The sequence below is a fragment of the Erinaceus europaeus genome, chromosome X, assembly GCF_950295315.1.
Source record: "Erinaceus europaeus chromosome X, mEriEur2.1, whole genome shotgun sequence".
Classification (NCBI taxonomy): Eukaryota; Metazoa; Chordata; class Mammalia; order Eulipotyphla; family Erinaceidae; genus Erinaceus; species Erinaceus europaeus.
The window spans coordinates 61644284-61665567 of NC_080185.1; the positions used below are offsets into that span (position 1 = coordinate 61644284).

Here is a 21284-nt window from a genome sequence, read left to right on the forward strand (position 1 = left end):
AGTGAGACAGCTTAACTGGGAGTGACTGGCTTCTCATGCACAGCACCCAGGTTTGAGTCTGGCCCCTACAGCACTGGGAGAAGCTTTAGTGCTTTGGTATCTTCCTATTTCCCACTTCCACCCCCACCTTTTGAAACAAATTATTGCTATTAACTTATTTATAAAATAAAAAATATTGACAAGATCATAGGTAAGAGTGGTACAAGTGCACACAATTTCTTAAATCCTTTCTTCTTAAACCCTAATAGAGCAGGAACCTTCCTCTTCCTCTATAAAGCCCATATTCTCCCAGCCCTGGAACCTCTAGGGTAGGGCTCAATTTCCAGCATGCTTCTCTCAAGTCATATCAACTGATAATCACATCTCCCCAACCTAATCAATGCAACCAGTACCACCTCAGCATGCTTCGCTTCAAACTGTGTCAGAGACATCAGGCTTGGAATGTCAACTCTTCAGCTTCATTATTCTGGTGAGACCATTCTACCTCATAGGACCCCTTAACTCCATTTCGAGTGGCACACTTCTTTTTAATTAAAAAAACTTAACAAAACCTTAAAACCTAGATATAGACCAGGGTCCATGAGATAGGGCATATATACATGTATCCATAAGTCAGGGGAAAACATATACCTTAAAGCAAAAGTGCACAATAATTTGCAGTGAGTTAATGAAGCAAGAAAGTAGAAAGAAAAAGACACTTTAAAGTACCTAATGAAATAGTTTCTACTTAGACCTAGATACCCTCCTCACTTACCTCCTATTACATGCCCCCTAATCACTCCAGAGATAACCGTGTCAGACAAAGTAAGGACAACGAAAACACAGGGGCAAGAGACTGGCATACCTTAATGATGATTCTTTAGTCACAATCAGGCCACCCCATCACCTGGGGCCCTAGTCAGGGAGTCCAGAGGCTCCCACACAGACGTGATGGACCTAGACCTCTAACAGATCCCTCTCACCACTGTCACTGGTCATCTCCACCAGGAACAGCATAATGGACCCCTCTGTGAACCTTGCCCTCAATGTGGATCAATAATGGTAGGGCATGTTCCATTCTCCAAAGAGAGGTTGGACAACGTACTCTACTTACTACCTGAGGAAGATGGGTCCTGAAATTAGTGCAGCCTGGAATGTTCCTAGCCATGACCATGATGTCTTTTGCATAATCACCATGTTATCTCCCTAGCTTAATGTTACTTAGTATTCCTTTTAAATTTTTTGGAGAGTTTTAAATTTTGATACAGAGATAAATCAAGAGAGGAATGGGGGAGATAAGAGTGGGAGGAAGGCATTTGCAGCACTACTTGCACCGCTTTTGAAGCTTACCCTCCTGTAGGTGAGGATTGGGGGCTTGAACTTGGGTCTTTGCTCAGTATAGCATGTACGTTCAACCAAATGAGCCACTGCTGGGCCCTTATTACTTAGGATGTCTAACCTCACTACCTTTACCTCATAATCTTCTTAGCCTACTTTAGGTTATATATTAGCAAACTACTCCAGCCTGTTTTCGTTAGAAATGGAGAGGTAAAGAGGGAGAGAACGGCACTGAAACTTCCTCCAATGTGGTGGGGCCTGGGCTTGTAGCGGTAACACACATGACAAGACAGTATGCTATCCAAGTGAGTCATTTTACTGCCCCTCTTCAGTCTATTTTAAGGCCTCACATCTTTTTGCTTTTTAATCCTTTTTCCCCATGAAGAGAATTAATCATATCATATTTTATTACTTACACCTGATATGCACATACACTCACCACACAAAAAACTACATGGGGAGCATATTTTGAAAAAAAAAAAAAAGGAATATCTAGAGAAGTCCCACTCCATGGGGCTGGAGGATAGGTGCCAGACACCCTACATTCTGAAGTTTTCCCACATAGGTGGTTCTATATAGATGGTAGACACAAGCTCATTGATAAATAAAACAAATTCTTCAAATATAAAATGTTGAATTATGAATAGAATCTTTTCTCATCGGTTGAGGATGAGAAACAGTAAACTATCAAGATGACATGTTTAGGTAGATAGAGAATAAGAAATATCTATAGAAATAAGGAACAAGGTGGAAGACGACTGCTTTTTAAGCTGCTTTATTAATTGTACATTATGAAAACAGTATCTTATTACTTGGATGAAACTGTTTTGTTGAAGTTTTACATTGAGACAAAATTAGAAACTGAAAAGTGCAAGCATGAAAAGGTTTTTTTGTTTTTTGTTTTTAAAGAGGCAAAGTACAGAACTACAAGCTTGGAGAACAGAGGCCACATAATGAACCATAGGAAAATTGTAGGATTCAAGGTATAAGGCAAAAATCATAATGATTATCAGGTTCAGGAGTTTGAAAGCGCTTATAGTGCCTCACTTGCTGCTCCTTAGTCTTCCGCCTAACTTCCATCATCTGCCCCACAAACCTCTCTGCATCATCTTTTACTTCACTGCGATCAGTATGCTTGCTAGGTATGATCCATCGGAAACTAGGGACAAATCTCTTAACCAGCCCACGCTTTGCAGGTTTCTGGCCTTCACCCTTTCCTCCTAAATGACGTGATTCTTCTCCATTCGGTGCAGCAGCTTGCTCCACTCCTTCATTTTGTTCTTGGTCATTTTCTTCCACTTTGAGGTTTTTCAGGGCTTGCTTCTCTTTGGACATCATTGCTGCCGGGAGATAAAAAAAGCAGAGAAGGGTCAGCCTGCTGGGTGGGCCGATCAGCACCGAGGACAGAGGCCTACTACGCATTTGCCAGGCTCCCTGGGCCCTGAGGGGCAAGGCCTTGCACAGGCATCTTTCCCAGCGCTGCTGCCCTCTAGAGGGCCCGACCCAGCTCTCCGCAGCCCCCTCCCCTCTGCTCCCCTCCCCCGCCCCAAACCCACCATTTTCCCTGCAGCCGCCTCCCGCGGCCTCAGCAGGCGCCAAGATGGAGGACAGGGTTGGGGAGGGGGGTGATGGAGACGCAGGGCTGAGCCCCCCCCGCCGCCCGCACCGACCTGGGCTGATGGTCGTCCTCCGGGTTCTCCCTCAAGTGCGCGCTGGCCCCGCCGCCGCCGCCGCCCAGAGTCTCGGACCCGCAGACCTGCAGAAGCCGGCGAGGGAGGCGGACGCCGCTGCAGGCACCCGACCTACAGCCCCGCGGACCCCCGAGCCCCGATTCCCGCGGACCCCCGCCAGTCTCCCAGCACCCGGCCGCCCCGCCGCGCCGCAGCCCGCCGGCCAGGGGGCGTGTCGCGGGACCCGGCGCGCTCGCGGGCCGCACCGGCAGGTTTCCCGCGGGGCTTGTTAGGCAGCGTCCGGCCGGCCGGCACGCGGGAACAGCCCAGAGGCCGCCCAACGCGGGGCCGCGGCTGGTGGCGTGCAGGCTGAGGGGCTCGCTCTCCAGGCGGCGAGGCGCGACACTGCCGAGGGGTTTCCCGGGCCGCGCCAGCTCGCCCCTCCGCTCCCAGCCCCACCGCACCCCTCCCGGGAGCCCTTTACCTGCAGTCCCTCCTCCGCCGCCGCCGCCCGCTTATGGGGCGCCCCGGCCCGCTCGCCCTCGGGGCAGCCGGGAGCTGGAACCGACCACCTCGCGAGTGTCCAGCGCTTCTGACGTCACAGAGGGACGCGAGAAAGCTCTAAAGGGCACCGGCCGGTCACGTGACGATGACATAATTGCGGACGACCCCGGCCCCACCGCCCCGCCCCGCCCTAATCGCTGCTTCCTGCCTCTGTGTGCAAACCCCAGGCCCTGGTGCAAGGGGTGCCTCCCTGTGCACCCTCTGCCTGGCCTCTGTCTGCTCCCTTTCCCTGTGCATTCCTGGCCCTTTCTCTGCTTGCCTGTCTGCCTGCTGTCTTCTCAGGGGGGCCCTTGGATTTTCCCACCACTCTGGGGACTTTGCCTCTTCCCCTCCACTGCCTCTGGGATAGTTTCCTACAACTTGCCAGACTTGGGATGGAAAGTTTAAAGGATTTTAGAAAAGCCTAGTAATGAAGATAAGTCACATTTTTGTTCTAATAGTTAAACATTTTTATTATTGCAATGACATATCCCACCCAATCCCACTTCCAGCTTGTTGGGACTCTACTACCAATTCCTACTTTTTCTGTATGATGAATTTTTTCCTGATTCTCAAAGTCTTTCTGTTTTTTTGTTTGTTTGTAAAATTAAAAATTAATTTTCATAATTTACATAGACTTTGCTTTAACAGTTGTTATAGAGAGATTTTTAAACATGGGAAAATACAACAGTGTAAAGAAAACCAGTGAATACACTTCTTACCCAGGGCCCACAATTAAGAGCTCTTGGCCAATTTTATTTATTTGCATTAGTGCTTTACAGTAAATACAGTTGTTGCCACGTGTAATATTTCTGTCTTTTCTGTAAAGCATTGTCACCCCCAGCCTAGCTTCTCCTCCCAATATGATGTACCACCAGCACCAAAAAGCTACTTTCCTTCTCCCAGAGTCCTTTTTGGGTACAAAACAGCAAATCTAGTTCACGTTCTACTTTGTGCTTATATACCACAACTTTTTTAGTAATTCATCTGTTGTTGGACATCTAGGTTGCTCTCAGGTTTAGTCTATTATAATCTTAATTCATTTAGGCATCAGTAATTACCCACTGCTTGCCCTTAGAAATTATGTTTGAAGCAAATCCTAGGTACATTATCATAAGTCTTTGTTTTCTCCTTCCTTCCATCCTTTCTTTTTAAACAAATTTTAGTCTTTATTTGATAGAGACATCCAGATATTGAGAGGTAAAGGAGCGATAGAGAGGAAAAGACACAGAGAGACACCTGAAACACTGCTTCACCACTTGAAGCTTCCCCCCCCAACCCCTGCACGTGAGGAGTGGGGACTTGCACATTGTAACTTATGTAAAATATGGGCTTTATAGAGAAAGGGAAAGGTTCCTGCTGTCTTAGGGTTTAAGAAGGCAATAGTAGTTATTGCTATAACCAAATTATTTGGCAATTGGGTTAACTATGAAAATCCCATTGTGAGGATTTGCTGTACCATACAAGACCTCACCATAATTTATGTCCTTTTATGCTATTTACATATAGCTATAACTTAGGAAGTAAAACAACCGGGAGTCTGGTGGTAGCGCAGCAGGTTAAGCACAGGTGGTGCAAAGCACAAGAATTGGCATAAGGATCCGGGTTCAAGCCCCCAGCTCCCCACCTTCAGGGGAGTCACTTTACAAGCAGTGAAGTAGGTCTGCAGGTGTCTATCTCTACCCCTCTCTGTCTTCCCCTTCCCTCTCCATTTCTCTCTGTCCTATCTAACAATGATGACAACAATAATACAACAATAAAACAAGGGCAACAAAAGGGAATAAATAAATAGTAAACAATCTTTTTTTAAAAAAGTAACACTGCCAGTTGCTTCTGTTCTCCCTGGTCTAAGCTTTCAGGAGTTTTAATATTTCAAAGAGCAAGTCATTATTAGAAATGTATTAACAATTTGAGCCCACTGTTAAAATTCAATCTGATTGCCAATTTGAAGTCTTAAGTGCTTAGATTGAAGGAACATATGCTCAGACTATGATCTGTGCATCAAAAAGTTTGAGACATTTAATCCATTTCCCCCTTTCATATTAATTAAATAGTTATTTGTGAGACTGTAATTTAATAGCAGTGTATATTAACACCATTTCCACCACCAAAGGAAGGTTTGTGTCCCTCCCCCTTCCCTCTTCCCTCCCCTCCCCCAGTGAAGCTGAACATCTACCCTCACTCTCCACCCAGAGATTTTTTACTTTGGTGCCCTACTCCAAACTCAGTCATTCTTATTGCTAAAACCTGATTTCACTTTTAAAAAAATATTTATTTTTCCATTTTGTTGCCCTTGTTTTTTTTAAATTGTTGTTGTAGTTATTATTGTTGTTTTTATTGATGCAGTTGTTGTTAGACAGGACAGAGAGAAATGGAGAGAAGAAGGGAAGACAGAGGGGGGAGAGAAAGACACCTGCAGATCTGCTTCACAGCCTGTGAAGCGACTTCCTTTGCAGGTGGGGAGCCTGGGGCTCGAACCGGGATCCTTATGCCCATCCTGGTGCTTTGCGCTATGTGAGCTTAACCCACTGCACTACCGTCCGACTCTTCTGATTTCACTTTTTTACTGCAATAGATAGAGGGAGAGATGCCACAGTACTGGAAGCTCCCCTTGGCACTGGATCAATCACTGATGTCTTAGCAGTGTCATGTGCTGTCAGAACTTGAAAGTGGAATGTGGTGACAGAAGGTTGGTTCCTTGCACAAGGTGTTGGACTCTCTCCCATAAGGTCCTGAGTTTGATCCCCATCATAAAATGTTCCAGAGTGATGTTTTTCCTCTCTTTCTTTCTTTCTTTCTCTCTCCGCCCTGAAATTGAGCCTTGCATATGGCAAGGTTTGCACCCTACCAGTGAATTATATCTCTGCCCCATTTGCATACATATTTCAAAATTAATGTCTAAAAAAGGCTATATGTGCTTTGGATACCATATCACCATACTGATAATTAATATGATTATTGCTATCTGAAAAGATTCAGAGACAATTTTCAGATTATAGATATGTTTATTGAGAGAGGTTAGGAAGGATAGGAGAATTAATTTAAGTTGCTATTTGACTGGGATGAGTAGCCCTGAATTTTTGCTTCATGAAATTTTTCTAGAGTCTGAAAAGTTCTGGGTGTGAAGTGTTTGTCTCTCTGTCAGAGGACAAGGCTTCTTTGATGTGCAGTGCTTTCTTCCCTCTGCAATTGCCATGGTGACAGTAAATTAACATGGTGGGAGGAGCAAATCTTTTATTATTATATATTTTTGCTATACATTATATGGGACTAGGTAAGAAGAGAGAATATAAATGCACAGTCTGCTATTGCTGAAAATCTCAGATGGTTGTTTATCATCTAGGGTTGCCTATATTTAAGGAGAATATTGGTGATATAATAGTGATTTACAGGATTATGAAATAAAAGTGTAGTTAGGGTTGCCTTTATATCTCGCAGTTCCTGTTTCCTCTTGTTTCTGATGGTCTTCAATTTTGTTCAAATAGATGTAATACCTTCAAGTTTTGTTGATTTTATTCAGATTGTACTGGGGGGGGTGTTACATCTTGTAACCTAGAGTAAAAAAGATATTGAAAGAAGAGGTTGACAGAAGTTGTACCCCTCCTACCCTATGGTTTTGTTAATTTATCCTTTCTTAAATAAAAAATAAATTAAAAAGAGAATTGCTTGATAAGATGGAGATTTATGTGTATATTTCCCACACTGCTGTTGTGATGCTTTCCTGTTGCATCCTGTAATTTATAAACACAATAAGGTTAAATGTCTGAAGGGAAGGAGGCTGAACACTTGGAATTTTTCTTACTGTGCCCTGAACACAATTTTAAATGTAGGCTTGCCTTTCTATGACAAATTTGATGATTTTCTGTATGCTTAGCAAAGACAGCATGCTTTTCCTTGTTCCCATCTATTTAGCTAGATGGGTATTTTTTGGGAGGGGGGGTTGGGATGGGGGATATCTTAGATTGCCAAACTGAGAGCACAAATTCAGGTATCAGTTCAAATTGTATCCCTCTGTAGTCTTTGTTTAAGGAGAATTTTAATGGGAAAAGATGGCAGAGGGATGATAAAATTGCAAAAACATGATTTTAGATTACAGCTGGTACAATTCATTGACTTTAACTCACAATGTTCTTGTTTACTGTGGAGAGAAGAATAAGGAAAGATGTCTTTGCATAGTTCTTGGAAAAGGCTATGTCTAGCTAGAAACTGATTCTATCCAGTAGCTAGGTTTTGTTTGTTTGTTTGTTTGTTTGTTTGTTTTGAGAGAGTTAAAAGTTCTATAAGATTGAGCCTTGGGCACAAGCTGGAGTCAGCTCAGTCTGTTGGAATATACCTTTTCGCATCATACATTATTTTCCTGATAAAAAACAGAAGTAGAAGACAGAGTTGGCAAGAACAGAGTGCCTATATTTTTCCGCAGTTTGCATCTTAGTGGTGTTATTATTAACATCACTCTGACACATGCGATGCTGTAATCGAACTTCAGACCTCATGCCTTTAAACTCTAGCCACTGCACTACCTCCCATGTCATGGTTTATGTTCATTTTAATTTATATCATATATATTGCAAGACCTTAACATCACAGGGGTATAGTTTTCACACTGCACACACCACAGTTATGTGCACTTTCCTCCTCCCATGCTGGTTCTCCTTCCTCACCCTCAAGGATAACTACCATAGTTTTCATAAATTCTTGTTGACAGTTCAAATCGTTTTTTTTTTCTTTTTAACAAGCTCATGTGTTTCAGTTCTCTCTATCATATGCTTTTTTTTTCTCTTTATTTTACCAGAGAACTGTTCAGCTCTGGTTTATGGTGCAGAGGATTGAACCTGGGACTTTTTGAGCCTTGGGCATGAGAGTCTCTTTGCATAACTCTTATGCTATCTACCCCTGCCCTGTTTCAGTTCTCTGTATTACACATATGAGCAAAACCATCCAGTAGTTGTCTTTTATAGAAATGGAGATCATTTAGTGACAGATATAACCTATAGCAATTAAAGTTCTTGTATACAAACACCAAATTAAAGAACCTTAAGGTAACATATAAGAAGGATGAGAATAACTAAAAAAGATGTAAGAAAGATTAAAAAATACTAGAGAGCAAAATAAACATCATTTGACAAAACATAGAGGACTGTATGCATGTGTGCTATACAAAAATATATTACATAATTTATATAAAAATATATTTTATATGAATAGATGAAAGATAGTCTTTCTAAAATTTTTAGTGTCTCGCCTGCCTTCTTTGTTGAGAGTTAAATGTTTTTTTTTGTTGTTGTTGTTTCTTTCTCTGTGGCCCTCCTTTCTGTAACTCTTGTAAGGCAGATCTGATAATGGGAAACTCCTTTATTTTTTCTAAGTCTGGTTCTGTTTTTATTGCTCCTTCATATTTGAACAATATTTTTGCAGGCTAAAGTATGTGAGGCTGGTAGTTGATATCTTTTATTTTTATAGCTTTTTATTTGTTATTAATAGTATGCTACAATATTATAAGATTGCAGCATATAGTTCCACAGCACAGTTACCATTAAAGTTCTGTGTCTCCACATCCCCACCTCCTAAAGATAACCACCATAGTTCTCACAAGAATGAGAAACAATTTGCTTGATTCTGTTTTTTTTCCCTTAATTCAAGTTCAAGTTCATGTGTATCTCACCTCTAGATACAACATATAAGTGAGACCATGTGGTATTTGTGTTTCATCTCTTATTAACTTCTTGATTTTTTTTCAGTGACCCAAGTGTTATTCAGAAGTGAATTGTTCAGGTTCCACAGTTTGGATTTATTTATTTATTTGCCTCCTGGGATTTTCACTGGGACTTGGTGCCAGCACTATGAATTCATCACTCCCAGAGGCTACTTTTTTTTCCTTTTAAAATGATTTATTCTATAGGACAGAGATAAATTGAGAAGGGAGGGGCTGGTAGAGAAGGAGAGAGAAGGGTAGAAACTACAAATCTGCTTCACTACTTGTGAAGCATCCACGCTGCAGGTGGGGAGTGGGGATTGAACCCAGGCCCTTACACAAAGTACTATGTACACTTAACCGGGTGAGCCACTGTGTGGCCCCCAGGTTTATTTATTTATTTTTATTTCTTTTTGTGGTTGTTTTCTAAACTCACCACCTCACTGTCAGAAAAAAATACTTTGTTTCAATATTCACATATTTATTAAGGCTGTCTTTGTATTCCAACACGTGGCCAATCCTTGAGAACATTCCATGTGCACTTGAAAAAAATGCATATTTTTTGAGGGGAGGATGAAAGGTTCTGAATGTATCTGTTAGTTTCATCTCATCTATGATTTCATTCAAGGCCTCTGTGTACTTGTTGATTTTTTTTTTGTTGTTGTTCTGGTGATCTATCTCTGTGAGTGGTGTCTTAAGGTTTCCTACTAATACAGTATTGCTGTCAATGTCTCTCGTCAAGTCAGTAAGTACTTTTTCAGACAAACACACACACACACACACACACACATTTGGGTGTACACATATTGGGCTCATATACATTGTCAGTGGTGATGTCTTCCTGTTGGATTGGTCCTTTGACCATTATGTAGTATACATGTCTGTCTCTTTTCACTTTTTTTTTTTACATTAAAGTCTATTTTATCTGATATTAGAACAGCTGTTCCTGCCTTTTTGTTTGCACTGTTGGCTTGGAATACCTTGTTCCAGCCTGTCACCTGAAGCTTCTGTTTTTCTTTCTTTTGGATGTGTTTTCTGGAGACATACAATAGACGAATCTTGCTTTTTTAAATCCACTCAGTCACTCTGAATCTTTTGACTGGTGAGCTTAAGCCCTTAACATTTAGAGTGAATTCTAATAAATGTGGTTTGTATATAACCATTCTGTATTTTTGCTTAAAGATTGTTTTATGCTCTTGTTTACTCCCATTTCTTACTTTATGTGAATGGTTTCCTATAATGGTTTTGCTCACAGTATATGTGTTTTCTATTTGTCTTTATGCTGTATTTTGTTTTGTGGTTATCATGAGTATTGTATTTAATTTACAATATCTTAAAGTCTTATTTAAGTTAGCCTTGGTTCACCAACATTGCACTGTATCACTCTGTGTATTTTGCTTTTCCTTTTCTCATGTCTGATTTTCCCTGTTGTAGTTGTGTTCATGGTTTTGTTCTACTACTGATTATCTCATTAAAAGTTGGAATTTCTTTGCTTCTTCATTTCACGTAGGACTACTCTCAATAATTCTTCCAGGGCAGGATTGGTAGTGGTGAATTCCTTCAGTTTATGAATGCTTGGAAAGATCTTTATTTCTCACTCATATTTGAAGGATAATTTAGCAGAATACGGTATTCGTGTCCGGTAATTCTTTTTTTTTAATCACAAATTAACCCAATTATTACCAGCTAGTAATGTTTCAAGTGGTAGTGCTTTTACTGGTCTTTCAATTCTTTCTGTCTTCTGATGGCAGATTTTACTGCAATGGCAGAAGTGGTATGGTTTGAGTCCATACTCCCAGAGGGTTAAATAATAGGAAAGCTATTAGGGGAGGGGATGGGATATAGAGTTCTGGTGGTGGGAATTGTGTGGAGTTGTACCTCTCTTATGCTATGGTTTAGTCAATGTTTCCTTTTTATAAATAAAAAAATAAAAAAGAAGTGGTATTGTAGGATCAGTCAGCACCAGCTATGTTTTTCCTGCAAGAACCACAGTTCCAGATGCCCACAGTTCAGCTCTTCATCTTGGTTGTAGCACAGAAGGAACAGGTGTACTTGATGTGTTAGCTAATCTTGAATTTTTTTTTTTTACTATCTTCTGGAGAGAGGCACCATAGTGGGTCCCGTATTTACTGATGATGCCAACCTTCTTGGTATCCTTGGCCATAGTCATAGCCCAGAGAGTCAACACTTTTAATGCTTTGAATATGCCATTTCATGCCTTCCTTGCCTCTAGGGTTTGTAATGAGAAATCTGATAAAATCCTTTGTTTCTGACTCTGTATGTTACTTTCTTCCTTTCCCAATCAGCCTGAAATGAATATTCATTCCTTATTTTGGATTAGTTTGACTTTGATATGTCTTGGTGTGTGCCCTTTTGGATTCAAGAATTTAGCTGTGCGTTCAGCTTCTTGTGTTTCATGCAATGGCACACCTGGTTAAGTGCATGCATAATAGTGTTCAAGAACTCGGGCTTCAGCCCCCAGGCCCCATCTGTAGTGGGGAGGCTCCATCTATAGTGGGGAAGCTTTGAGAGCAGTGAAAAAGTGCTACAGGTTTCTCCCTCTCTCCCTCTCAGTCTCCTTTTTTTTCTTATCAATTTCTTGGTCTCTATCAAAAATAAGTAAAATATTTTTTAGAAAATTGAGGAAGAAGAATAAAATCCATAAATTGGCCTAAAATTAGAAATGCTATTGCTACTGTCAAATGTCTAAGGCATAAACTGTCCATCTTCTGCAGACCTTGTTACTTTTTCTCCCCACTGTTCCTATACTCCATTATGATGTTGTAAATACGAACTTGTAATTCACAGTAAGTATTGGGTTGTACACTACTATATTACTCCAAGTAGTGCATTGTAATCATGAACAATAACAACCTAGTTTTAAATCTGCTGGTAGACTGACCACTGTACCATATATTACATTGCTATTTAATCGTTAACATGGCACTACAGTGAACTTTTTTGTAAGAATTCAGATAGTGAAAATGGAAACAAGTGAAATACCAATTACATTATAACTCAGAGATAAAAAATGACTGCTCTATTTAAATGACAGATGAAAGTTTATATAAAACTAGAACAAGAAGACAAACATAAAAATATGACATCCTGCATGATATGCATGAAGGAATTTGGAATTCAGCATGGTGGAAATGTGGGGCATGTATGGAAAGTGAATGTCAGAATCATAGTATGAAATAGGCAAATTCTTCTAAGTCAGTTTTTTCCTATTTCACAAGAAAGACACTATGCTCAGTGAAAATAAATAATGAAAGCTGAGTGAATTTGAATAGAACAAACCCATGAATTTTCATTAGCATGTAGTTTAACTGATTGTTCTATGAAATGTAGTGAATTTTATATCCTATGGCTTATAGGCTGAAACTATAATGCCCTGGGGATAAAAAAAAAGAAAAGGAGGGAAGGGATTTGGTAACAAATGTGTAGTATAGTATCAATTTTATTAGACCTTAACAACAGACATGGTTTCTATAGTATATTAAGCAATGCAAATCCTCTTAGCACTCAAGTACATTGATTTGAACTATAGAGATCGAAATAGGCTTAATTCTGTGAAAATTATAGTGCTATAAAATATGTTTTGTCTTATCCAAATCCTTTTTTATTTTTTACTTATTTTTATTTTCCTATTTTGTTTGATAGGGCAGAGAGAAATTGAAAGGGGCGGAGGAGATAGGAAAGGAGAAAGATAGACACCTGCAGACCTGCTTCACTGCTTGTGAAGTGTCCCTTCTGAAAGTGGGGAGCTGGGGCTCAAAGCTGGATCCTTTTGCAGGTCCTTGCACATAGTACTATGTACATTTAACTGAGTGTACCACTGTCTGGCTCCTGTCTTATCTAAATTTAAACAAAATGTTTCTCATGTATGTGCATATTTGGAAGACACTGAAAAATATATTTTAGCAAGTTGCATTGACTTCCTACCAAAGAAAATAAAAGTATCTTGTCTGTTTAATATGATATACAGCACTAGTAAAAAGAGGTGTAGTTTAATTTCCTCTACTACTGAGACATTCATAGGAATATTTGGTTACTTTTTAGTTTCTTCAAAATGAGCAGAAATTGAAGGAGATAATTTCATTAGACATATGCCTACAGGATAACTGTCACTGTAGGCTACCATAGAAAATCATTAAAATAACTGGGAGTTCTCAGCTCTCATACTGTGAGAACTCTAGACAGTGTTTGACGAAACTATTCCATCATTTCTCGATCCACCTTCCATCAAGAAGAAGTAGAAAACATGCCTGTTAATGTGAATGACTTAGCCATTCCTGCCTCTGGAAGCTTTGTTAAGTTTGTTTCCTCGGGGGATCCTTCACACTCAATGGCAAGTTTTTGTTACTGACTAGGTTTTCCACAAAACTATTTTTTAACAGATCATGACTTTTCAGGTTTTATTTTAAATTTAGTATTTTAATTTTTCACATTTAATTAAAATTTAAAACCCAAACAAATTTTGTCTAAAAAAATATTGTTATTATTTGATGAGATACAAAGATATAGTGAGAGAGACCAGAGCATTGCTCAACTCTGGATCATAGTGGTAGTGGGATTTAACCTGTGCCTATAGAACCTCAGGCAGGAAAATCTTTTGCATAACCATAAATTCTATCTCTCCAGCTCAAATAACAAGTTCCCGAAAACAAGTTTTCTTTTAAGTCTTATTTTTCAAAAGGCTCATACATTTAGATTAAGAATTGCCAAACTATCTCATGACCCAAATAGCAATCTTGCTAAGAACACTAAGTACAAAACTACTGAAAGACCTTTATCTTTAAGAAGAATGTAGTTTCTGAAGGTAGGAAATACAGATACTTTTTAACCAGAGTCAGCTAAAAAAATCAGGACACTATCTTGCCCATGAAATTTTGCTTTTTAGTGAATCCGTGATTTTTCAACCCATGTCTGTTACCTAAGACTGTATTGTTCACCAGAGCATGAGTGGAACAGCTTTACTCTTTGCATTAGTAAGTTTTATTTTGTAATGACAATGAAAAATTAGTAAACTGGTTGGGTTATCCTTTGACAAAGGTGGGAATTATTAGTATAAATATAGGTTATTAATATATTTTATTGTTATTATGTTACTACTGATAGTTTCTCAGTTCTATTAGTAGTTATTTTATATGTTTTGATGCCTATATGTTAGTGAGTGTTAAGTCCTCTTGATGGGTTGATTGATCCCTTAGTCATGATATAGCAACCAGTTCCTGTTGAAGGGGGTGAAAAGCTAACTGGGACCTTTCCCAGTTCTCTCCCCTTTCTAGCTCCCTCCCCTGGGACCTTTTCCATCTCCCTTCCCTGTGGGTTAATCATAGAGTTTCTTGAAAGAACTACAAGGTAACATCAGGAACATCAGTTTAAGCTCTGTTGTGGGCCTCTCTACGACCTTGCCCTCATTATAAAGTAGCAATGCTAAGTAGGGACTGTCCCACTCTTTGAAGGGAGGCTGGGTCATCCTACCCTGCCACTCAAGGAACACTGGTTCTGAAATGAGTGCAGTATAGAGTGTTTCCAGCTCTGACTATGAACTGGGAGCTCAGACCAGCAGGGTTTACAGAAGTTTACAGAGTTTTACAGAGTTTACAGAAATTCCCATGCTAAACTTAAATATATATGGGCCCTGGGTCAGGTGAATGGGATACACAGTTAATTTTATTCATAGATTTTCTTCAAGATTTAGAGCTACTCTCTGCCTTAATCCAACTCTCTGCCTTAATCCAACTTTCTACCCTTTTCTCAACTCTGATAATATATTCTCAGACTATGTATATATATTCTTTATGGGGGAATTAATGGCTTACAGTCAATAGTAAAATACAATGGTTTCTACATGTGTATTTATCAGTTTTCCACATGGCAATATAACCCTCCTAGAGCCTCCTCTCCATCATGTTCCAGGACCTGAACATTCCCCCATCCACCCAGTCTTTTACTTTGGTGTATTACACCATCAGACAATATTTTTGCCAAATTCCTTGTTACCTATCAAACTCAATAAAAAACTACCGTAGTGATAGCTCCCTAGGAACATACCGAAAATAGACTTCCACACTTCTTTCCATTCTAAGATCCCTATTATCATCTGTTCTGTTCCTACTTTTTGGTCTCTATTCATTACTATGATCAGTATGCAGTTTCCAATCTTCTTTTATTAAGTTATGATGTAGATATAGTACAGAAGTGAAATTAGAGTGAAGGGAAAACTTGGGGAATAGACTCACTGAAGGCCTGGAAGTTCTCAAAAAGGCCTCTCAGGAGGCAGACTGGGAGCATGGACCTATTGTGGCGGTCTGGTGTCGGGCTGCACCGTGGAGAAGAGAGTGGATGTCCAGAGCAAAGGGGTACACAAATATTTATTATAGGATGGGGGGGTTGGTTCAGACCACGTGGGGCCAGCCGACAATGGCTGTCCCCACTACCTGACCACGGGGGGGAGAGCAGGGGGCGAGATCTGAGAGAGGGGGAGCTGAGAGCCCAGAGAGAGAAAGGGGGGTGAGGGGGCTTTTATTGGGCGACAACCAGGGGTGATGTGTGGGGCCAGGATTGGTTGAAGGGGGCACTGCTAGGATTTCGCGGGGCGTAGTAAAACCTGGGGGCGGAGACTGCATCAGAATAACTCCTCAGCAACATCTCCTCCTATCCCTTTATATCTAAATGGACACAGTAAAGGAAAATGGAATGGAGCAGGCTTAAATGTTTTAGAGGAATGCCGTGCTCAGGTGGGAAGATGTAGGACTTTCTGTGGAGGAGGGAAGGCTTAAATGGCTGCGAACCTTGTGAGATTTATGCATCCTCCTGTGCTCAACCCCTCTTTAGAGAGAGAGACTTACCTGGAGGGACTCATCTCATAGGTTTAAGCGCAGCCTGCTCAACCATCTCTTCACAATATCTCTACATCTTTTCTATCTTTCTATCTAGTAATTGCATAAGATGTACAAAGTCTGTAAAAGACTATCCTGGAGCAGAAACCTTTTGGGCATAAGCCTAAATGATATAACAAAACAGGAAGGGACAAGTAGGGGAGTAGTAAAAGCCAGTGTGGTATGAAGGGAAGGATTGGTGTGTAAAGGAACATTCCCTGCTTGCGGTGGGGGAAGGGCAAGGGTACATAAAGAGGGGGAGGCGGGAGGGCATGAGCCACCAAACAGAGGGGCTATTTGGCATTACATAGTCCTCAAGGCAACAGTCTGTAAAGTCTATGAATTACTCAGGATCAGTCTATGAAAAACCAGCAGCGTGAAGGGAAAGAAAAGGGGGAATTGTTGTATGCTTTACATTGGGTTGTTCTAGCTCTCCCCCTGCCAAGAAAATTGGATCAGTCCTGCTAGTTTCACGGGCCCACTTGGCCCCGCCCCAAGGAACCCCGAGAGGGTTCCAGAGTTCCAGAGTTCCAGAGTGCTTGGTGCCACCGCGAGGGAAAGAGGCAGCAGAGTTCTGTTTGGTGATTAGTTTGGTTTAGTTTATGAATCGTTGATCCTAAATAAAGAAATACAGCTTCCCTGCCCAGCCGTATGTCTCTGGTTGTCTCTGTTACCTGCCTGTGAAGCTATCCCGGCCAGCTGGAGCCTCCAAATTTTAACAACAAATGGCGCCCATGTGGACCTGACCTGCGCATCTCTCAGATAAGTGAAGACATTTTGGCTACCTATGTACTATGGCCTTCTCTTCTGCTTGTGAAGAGATCTCCAAAGGCCTCTGCTCTTTCTTCACGAGACTGTTTTGCTGTTTCTGGAACATTTATCTCTGGACCACTCTGTGGTTTCCACGCACTCGGGCGCACTCAAAACAGCCAGAGGAGTCGGGAAGGGTCAGCGGGCGGGAGGCGAGGCGCGGAGCTGCCTTTTCCACCTGGTTAAACAGCCAGCCAGCCGGCTGCGCCCAGACAACCCCGCGCACCATGCCCGCAGCCCCGCAGCCCCGCAGCCTGCAGGAGCCCGATGCCAGCACACAGGAGCCCGATGCCAGCACACAGGAGCCCGATGCCAGCACACAGGAGCCCGATGCCAGCACACAGGAGCCCGATCCCAACACGCTGGAGCCTGATGCCAACATGTTGGAGCCCGATGCCAAAACGCTGGAGCCCAATGCCAACACGCAAGAGCCCGAGGCCAGCCCACAAGAGCCGGCTCTCCACCGCGTGGCTCACTGCTCAGCCACTGAGAGCAGGGCAGCAGATATGACAGGGCCATGAGGCAGGGCCGCGGCGGCCTATCATGGCCGCCACCCCTGGGCACCTCGGCCCACGCCTTCTACAAGGCTGGTCCACCCGCCCTCGTGCTATGAATTCTGGAACGATCCCGGACCTCCCGGACCCCCGGGCTCCCTGCCGAAACTGGACATCCTGGCAGAGATCCTCAGCAACGGTCTGAAGGCAGACAAGCTGGAATACGCAGAGATCGCAACCTGCAATTCCTTGAAGTGGAGCTGCGCAGGAAGCCATCTCCAGATGGTGACCCCCCCCAACAACTAAGACAGTACAGATTTAAATTCGTGTTTAAAATGACATGTCTTCGTAACAAAGGTTTCTCTCCTTGTGTATTAATGACCATGTTTATGTGTGTGTTTAAAGTTTGGTAAACAGTAACTTTAAGGCTAAATTCTTACTAGTCAACGTTAAATGAAAAAGGTTTTCAACGTAATTCTCATAAAGATAAAATTAACGTACATTTAAAGTCTGAGGTAAAAATTAGTTAACAATCAATATATTTTAACTAAGTTGGTCTAAACAAAAGGTTAGACTTGTTGATATGTAAAACTCTCCATTACCTTCTCTATTAGAAATGGTAGATCGCACAATGGCTATGCTAATTATTCTCATGCTTGAGGTTTCCTTTCCTGCGCACACCTAGGGTGTGTCTCCATCTTGAATGGGTGTAACAAAAGGTTAAAAAGACGTTATTGATATATAAAAGTCTCAAATTCCTTCTCTATTAGAAATTTTAGATTGTGCTGTGGTTATGCTAATAACAAGTTTTGTTTCATAGTAAGTAAATTGCAGCCAGCTGCCTTTGGGACTCTAGGCAGTTCCCCGCCCCCATGCAAATGCCTGTCGAGGCAAGTACGCCCCCCAGAGGCAAGAAATGTTTTTTTAAGCTGATAAAGTTTTGCCCACAGAGGCAAAATATGGCTCCCTCAGGCCTTCCCTTGGCAGCACACTGGTTCTTGTTACTTGCTTACATGTTTCTCTATGTTTGTGCCAGTTTCTTTTTTTAAAAATGCCTGTATGATATAGGTTTCTGTTCACCCCACACCCCTGATACTGTGGTCATTTAGTTAAAAAGAAAAGGGGGAATTGTTGTATGCTTTACATTAGGTTGTTCTAGTTCTCCCCCTGCCAAGAAAATTGGATCAGTCTTGCTAGTTTCGCCAGCCTGCTTGGCCCCACCCCAAGGAACCCCAAGAGGGTTCCAGAGTTGCAGAGAGAGAGTGCTGGCGGCGCCGCGGGGAAAGAGGCAGCAGAGTTCTGTTTGGTGATTAGTTTGGTTTAGTTTATGAATCGTTGTTCCTGAATAAAGAAATACAGCTTCCCTGCCCAGTCGTATGTCTCTGGTCGTCTCTGTTACCCGCCCGTGAAGCTAGCCTGGCCAGCTGGAGCCACCGAATTTTAACAACATGTACTGACCAGTCAACACCCATGTTCAGCGGGGAAGCAATTACAGAAGCCAGACCTTCTACCTTCTGCAGCCCTCAATGACCCTGGGTCCATGCTCCCAGAGGGATAGAGAATGGGAAAGCTATCAGGGGAGGGGGTGGGATATGGAGATTGGGTGGTGGGAATTGTGTGGAGTTGTACCCCTCCTACCCTATGGTTTTGTTAATTAATCCTTTCTTAAATAAAAAAAAATTTAAAAAAAGGCCTCTCAGTATGAAATCCTTCTCTTAAAACTTACACAGGTCACACCTGGGTCAACTTCCTATTGGCCTCTTGGAAACCTCAGGTGTGGTTACCTTGCCAAAGAAAGTCCTCCCACAGTGTTAATCTTTTGTGCGCAAGTCCCCAAGTTCTCGATTTCCATATGCCTGTGCCCCAATTTCCTTGCCCCATGTGTTCAAATGCAGTGCAATAAAGTGTCTGTACTCCCCAGCTTCTCCCTATCCATTCCCTGACCTCAACAATTCTTATTTCTGGTGATTTCTTAAGCTTAAATCTATTTTGTCTGTTGTAAATATGGTTACCCTTGCCTCTTTTAGACTACCATCTGCCCTGTAGGACTGTTTTTATCCTTTGGTTTAAGCCTGTGTTTGTCCTTGAAGTACATATATGGATTTCCTCTAGATAGTAGAAAGCTGGATTTTATCACTTAATCCTTCCTGCCACTCTGTGCCTTTTGAAAGGCAAGATTAAGTCACTGGTGTTAGTGAAACTACAGATACAAAATAATTTCTTGTTATTTTTCTATGTGTATTAAGATTAACTATTCCATTTATCTCTTCTTGTTTTCATATATATATTTTATACTTAAGTAATTTTGTTTTAAAGTTGCCTCGAGGTTTATGTCTGGGTTTCAAAATTTACAGCTTATTGTTTTATTAGTGATTTAATATTGATGTACAAGATTATAAGATAATGGGTATAATTCCACACGTTTCCCACAATCAGAGTTCTGCGTCCCCATTCCCTCCACTGGAATCTCATTAGTTCTCCCAAGGTCACAGATATGGGTTGACTGTTGTTACTTTTTTTTTACTATTATTTCTATAACTATCTATCTACATTGACATATGTATTTGCCTTTTTTTTTTCTATGATCCTGCCTTGCTTTCAAAGTCACACCTACTACTTCTGAGTGTCTTTTTTCCCCTTTTCTATCTGGGTCCTGATGGAGTTGGAGTTCAAAGCCCTCTGGTCATCTTCCTATAACATTTGCCCCTCTGGGAATATGGACCAAAGTTCTTTATGGGATGCATATGGCTGGATTTCTGGCTTCTGTAATTGCTTCTCTGCTGGACATGGACATTGGCAGATCGATCTGTACCCCAGCCTGTTTCTATCTTTCCCTAGTTGTTTACAGATTTTTTTTTCTTACACTGAAAGCAAGTACATCTGAAGTTCATTGTAGGAATCCTCCCTCCCTATTAATACTCTATTTTGGATATTTTATGTATTTTAGGTGTCTTGATATTTCCACATATTTTCTTTCCTTTTTAAACAAGTCCATTTAGTACTTTTTGCAGATCTGGTTTGAGGGTAATGGATTCCTTCGAATGTTGTTTGAAAGTTCTTTATCATTCCTTCACATTTGAATGATAACGTATCTGTGTGGAACATTCCTGGTTGGAAGTCCATTTCGCTCAGTACTTTGAACCAATCCCTCTCTTCCTATCTGATCTTTAGGGTTTCTGATGAGAAACCTGGGGATTTATTATGCTGTTTCTACTGTATATGACTCTGCTTTTTCTTGTTCTTTCAAGATTTTATCTTTCCCTTTGATCTATGCTATGCAAGATCTAATGAACCTTGGTGTGCATCTGTTTAGGATTATTTATTTTTGAAACATTTTGAGCTTCTTGAATGTGAGAGTATGTGTCTCTTCCTCAGTTTGTTTGTTTATTATTTCTTCAAATAAGAATTCTGCCCTTGAGCATTGGGCACCCAGTGTATAATGGTGGGGAAAGACATGGGTGAGTGGTGTGCAATCACATACATGAGGATATACGAGGTTGTACCTATGTTCCAACAGCTGTCCTGTAATCCATATTCCCCAATAAAATGATTTAAAATTAAGGTGACAATAGATTAAAGCATTTAAAAATTTTAAATGATTGTATACTGAGAGCTTGTCCTTTTTAGTTTTCCTTTCCTCTTCTAAATTCGGATTCATTTTATTCCTTTATGTATCAGTTAATATTTTCTTTAGGCTTCACTCCAAGAATCAACTATCCTGGAGTTGAATCAACAAACATTCAAGAAAAATAAAGATTATGTCCCTTTCTCTTTCTTGATCCTTTAAGATGAAACTATTGTTCTTCTTGATGTAATTCTCTCATGTTATCTTCATTGTTTAAAATCATTTCCTCTTCTTTTTAAACATTTA

General features: G+C 41.2%; 1 protein-coding gene and 1 pseudogene across 1 annotated transcript; both read right to left on the reverse strand.

Moving 5' to 3' along the window:
• Nucleotides 1-2076: 2076 nt before the first annotated feature.
• BEX4 (brain expressed X-linked 4) lies at nt 2077-3097 on the reverse strand. Its single transcript, XM_007537180.3, has 2 exons — nt 2988-3097; nt 2077-2657 (listed from the first exon to the last, which is right to left on the reverse strand). Exon 2 carries the CDS (start codon nt 2653-2655, stop codon nt 2296-2298), a length of 360 nt encoding a protein of 119 aa, XP_007537242.1. The 5' UTR covers nt 2656-2657; nt 2988-3097; the 3' UTR covers nt 2077-2295.
• A 7838-nt stretch (nt 3098-10935) lies between these two features.
• On the reverse strand, nt 10936-11643 carry LOC107523398 (large ribosomal subunit protein eL43-like; annotated as a pseudogene).
• Between the last annotated feature and the right edge of the window lie 9641 nt (nt 11644-21284).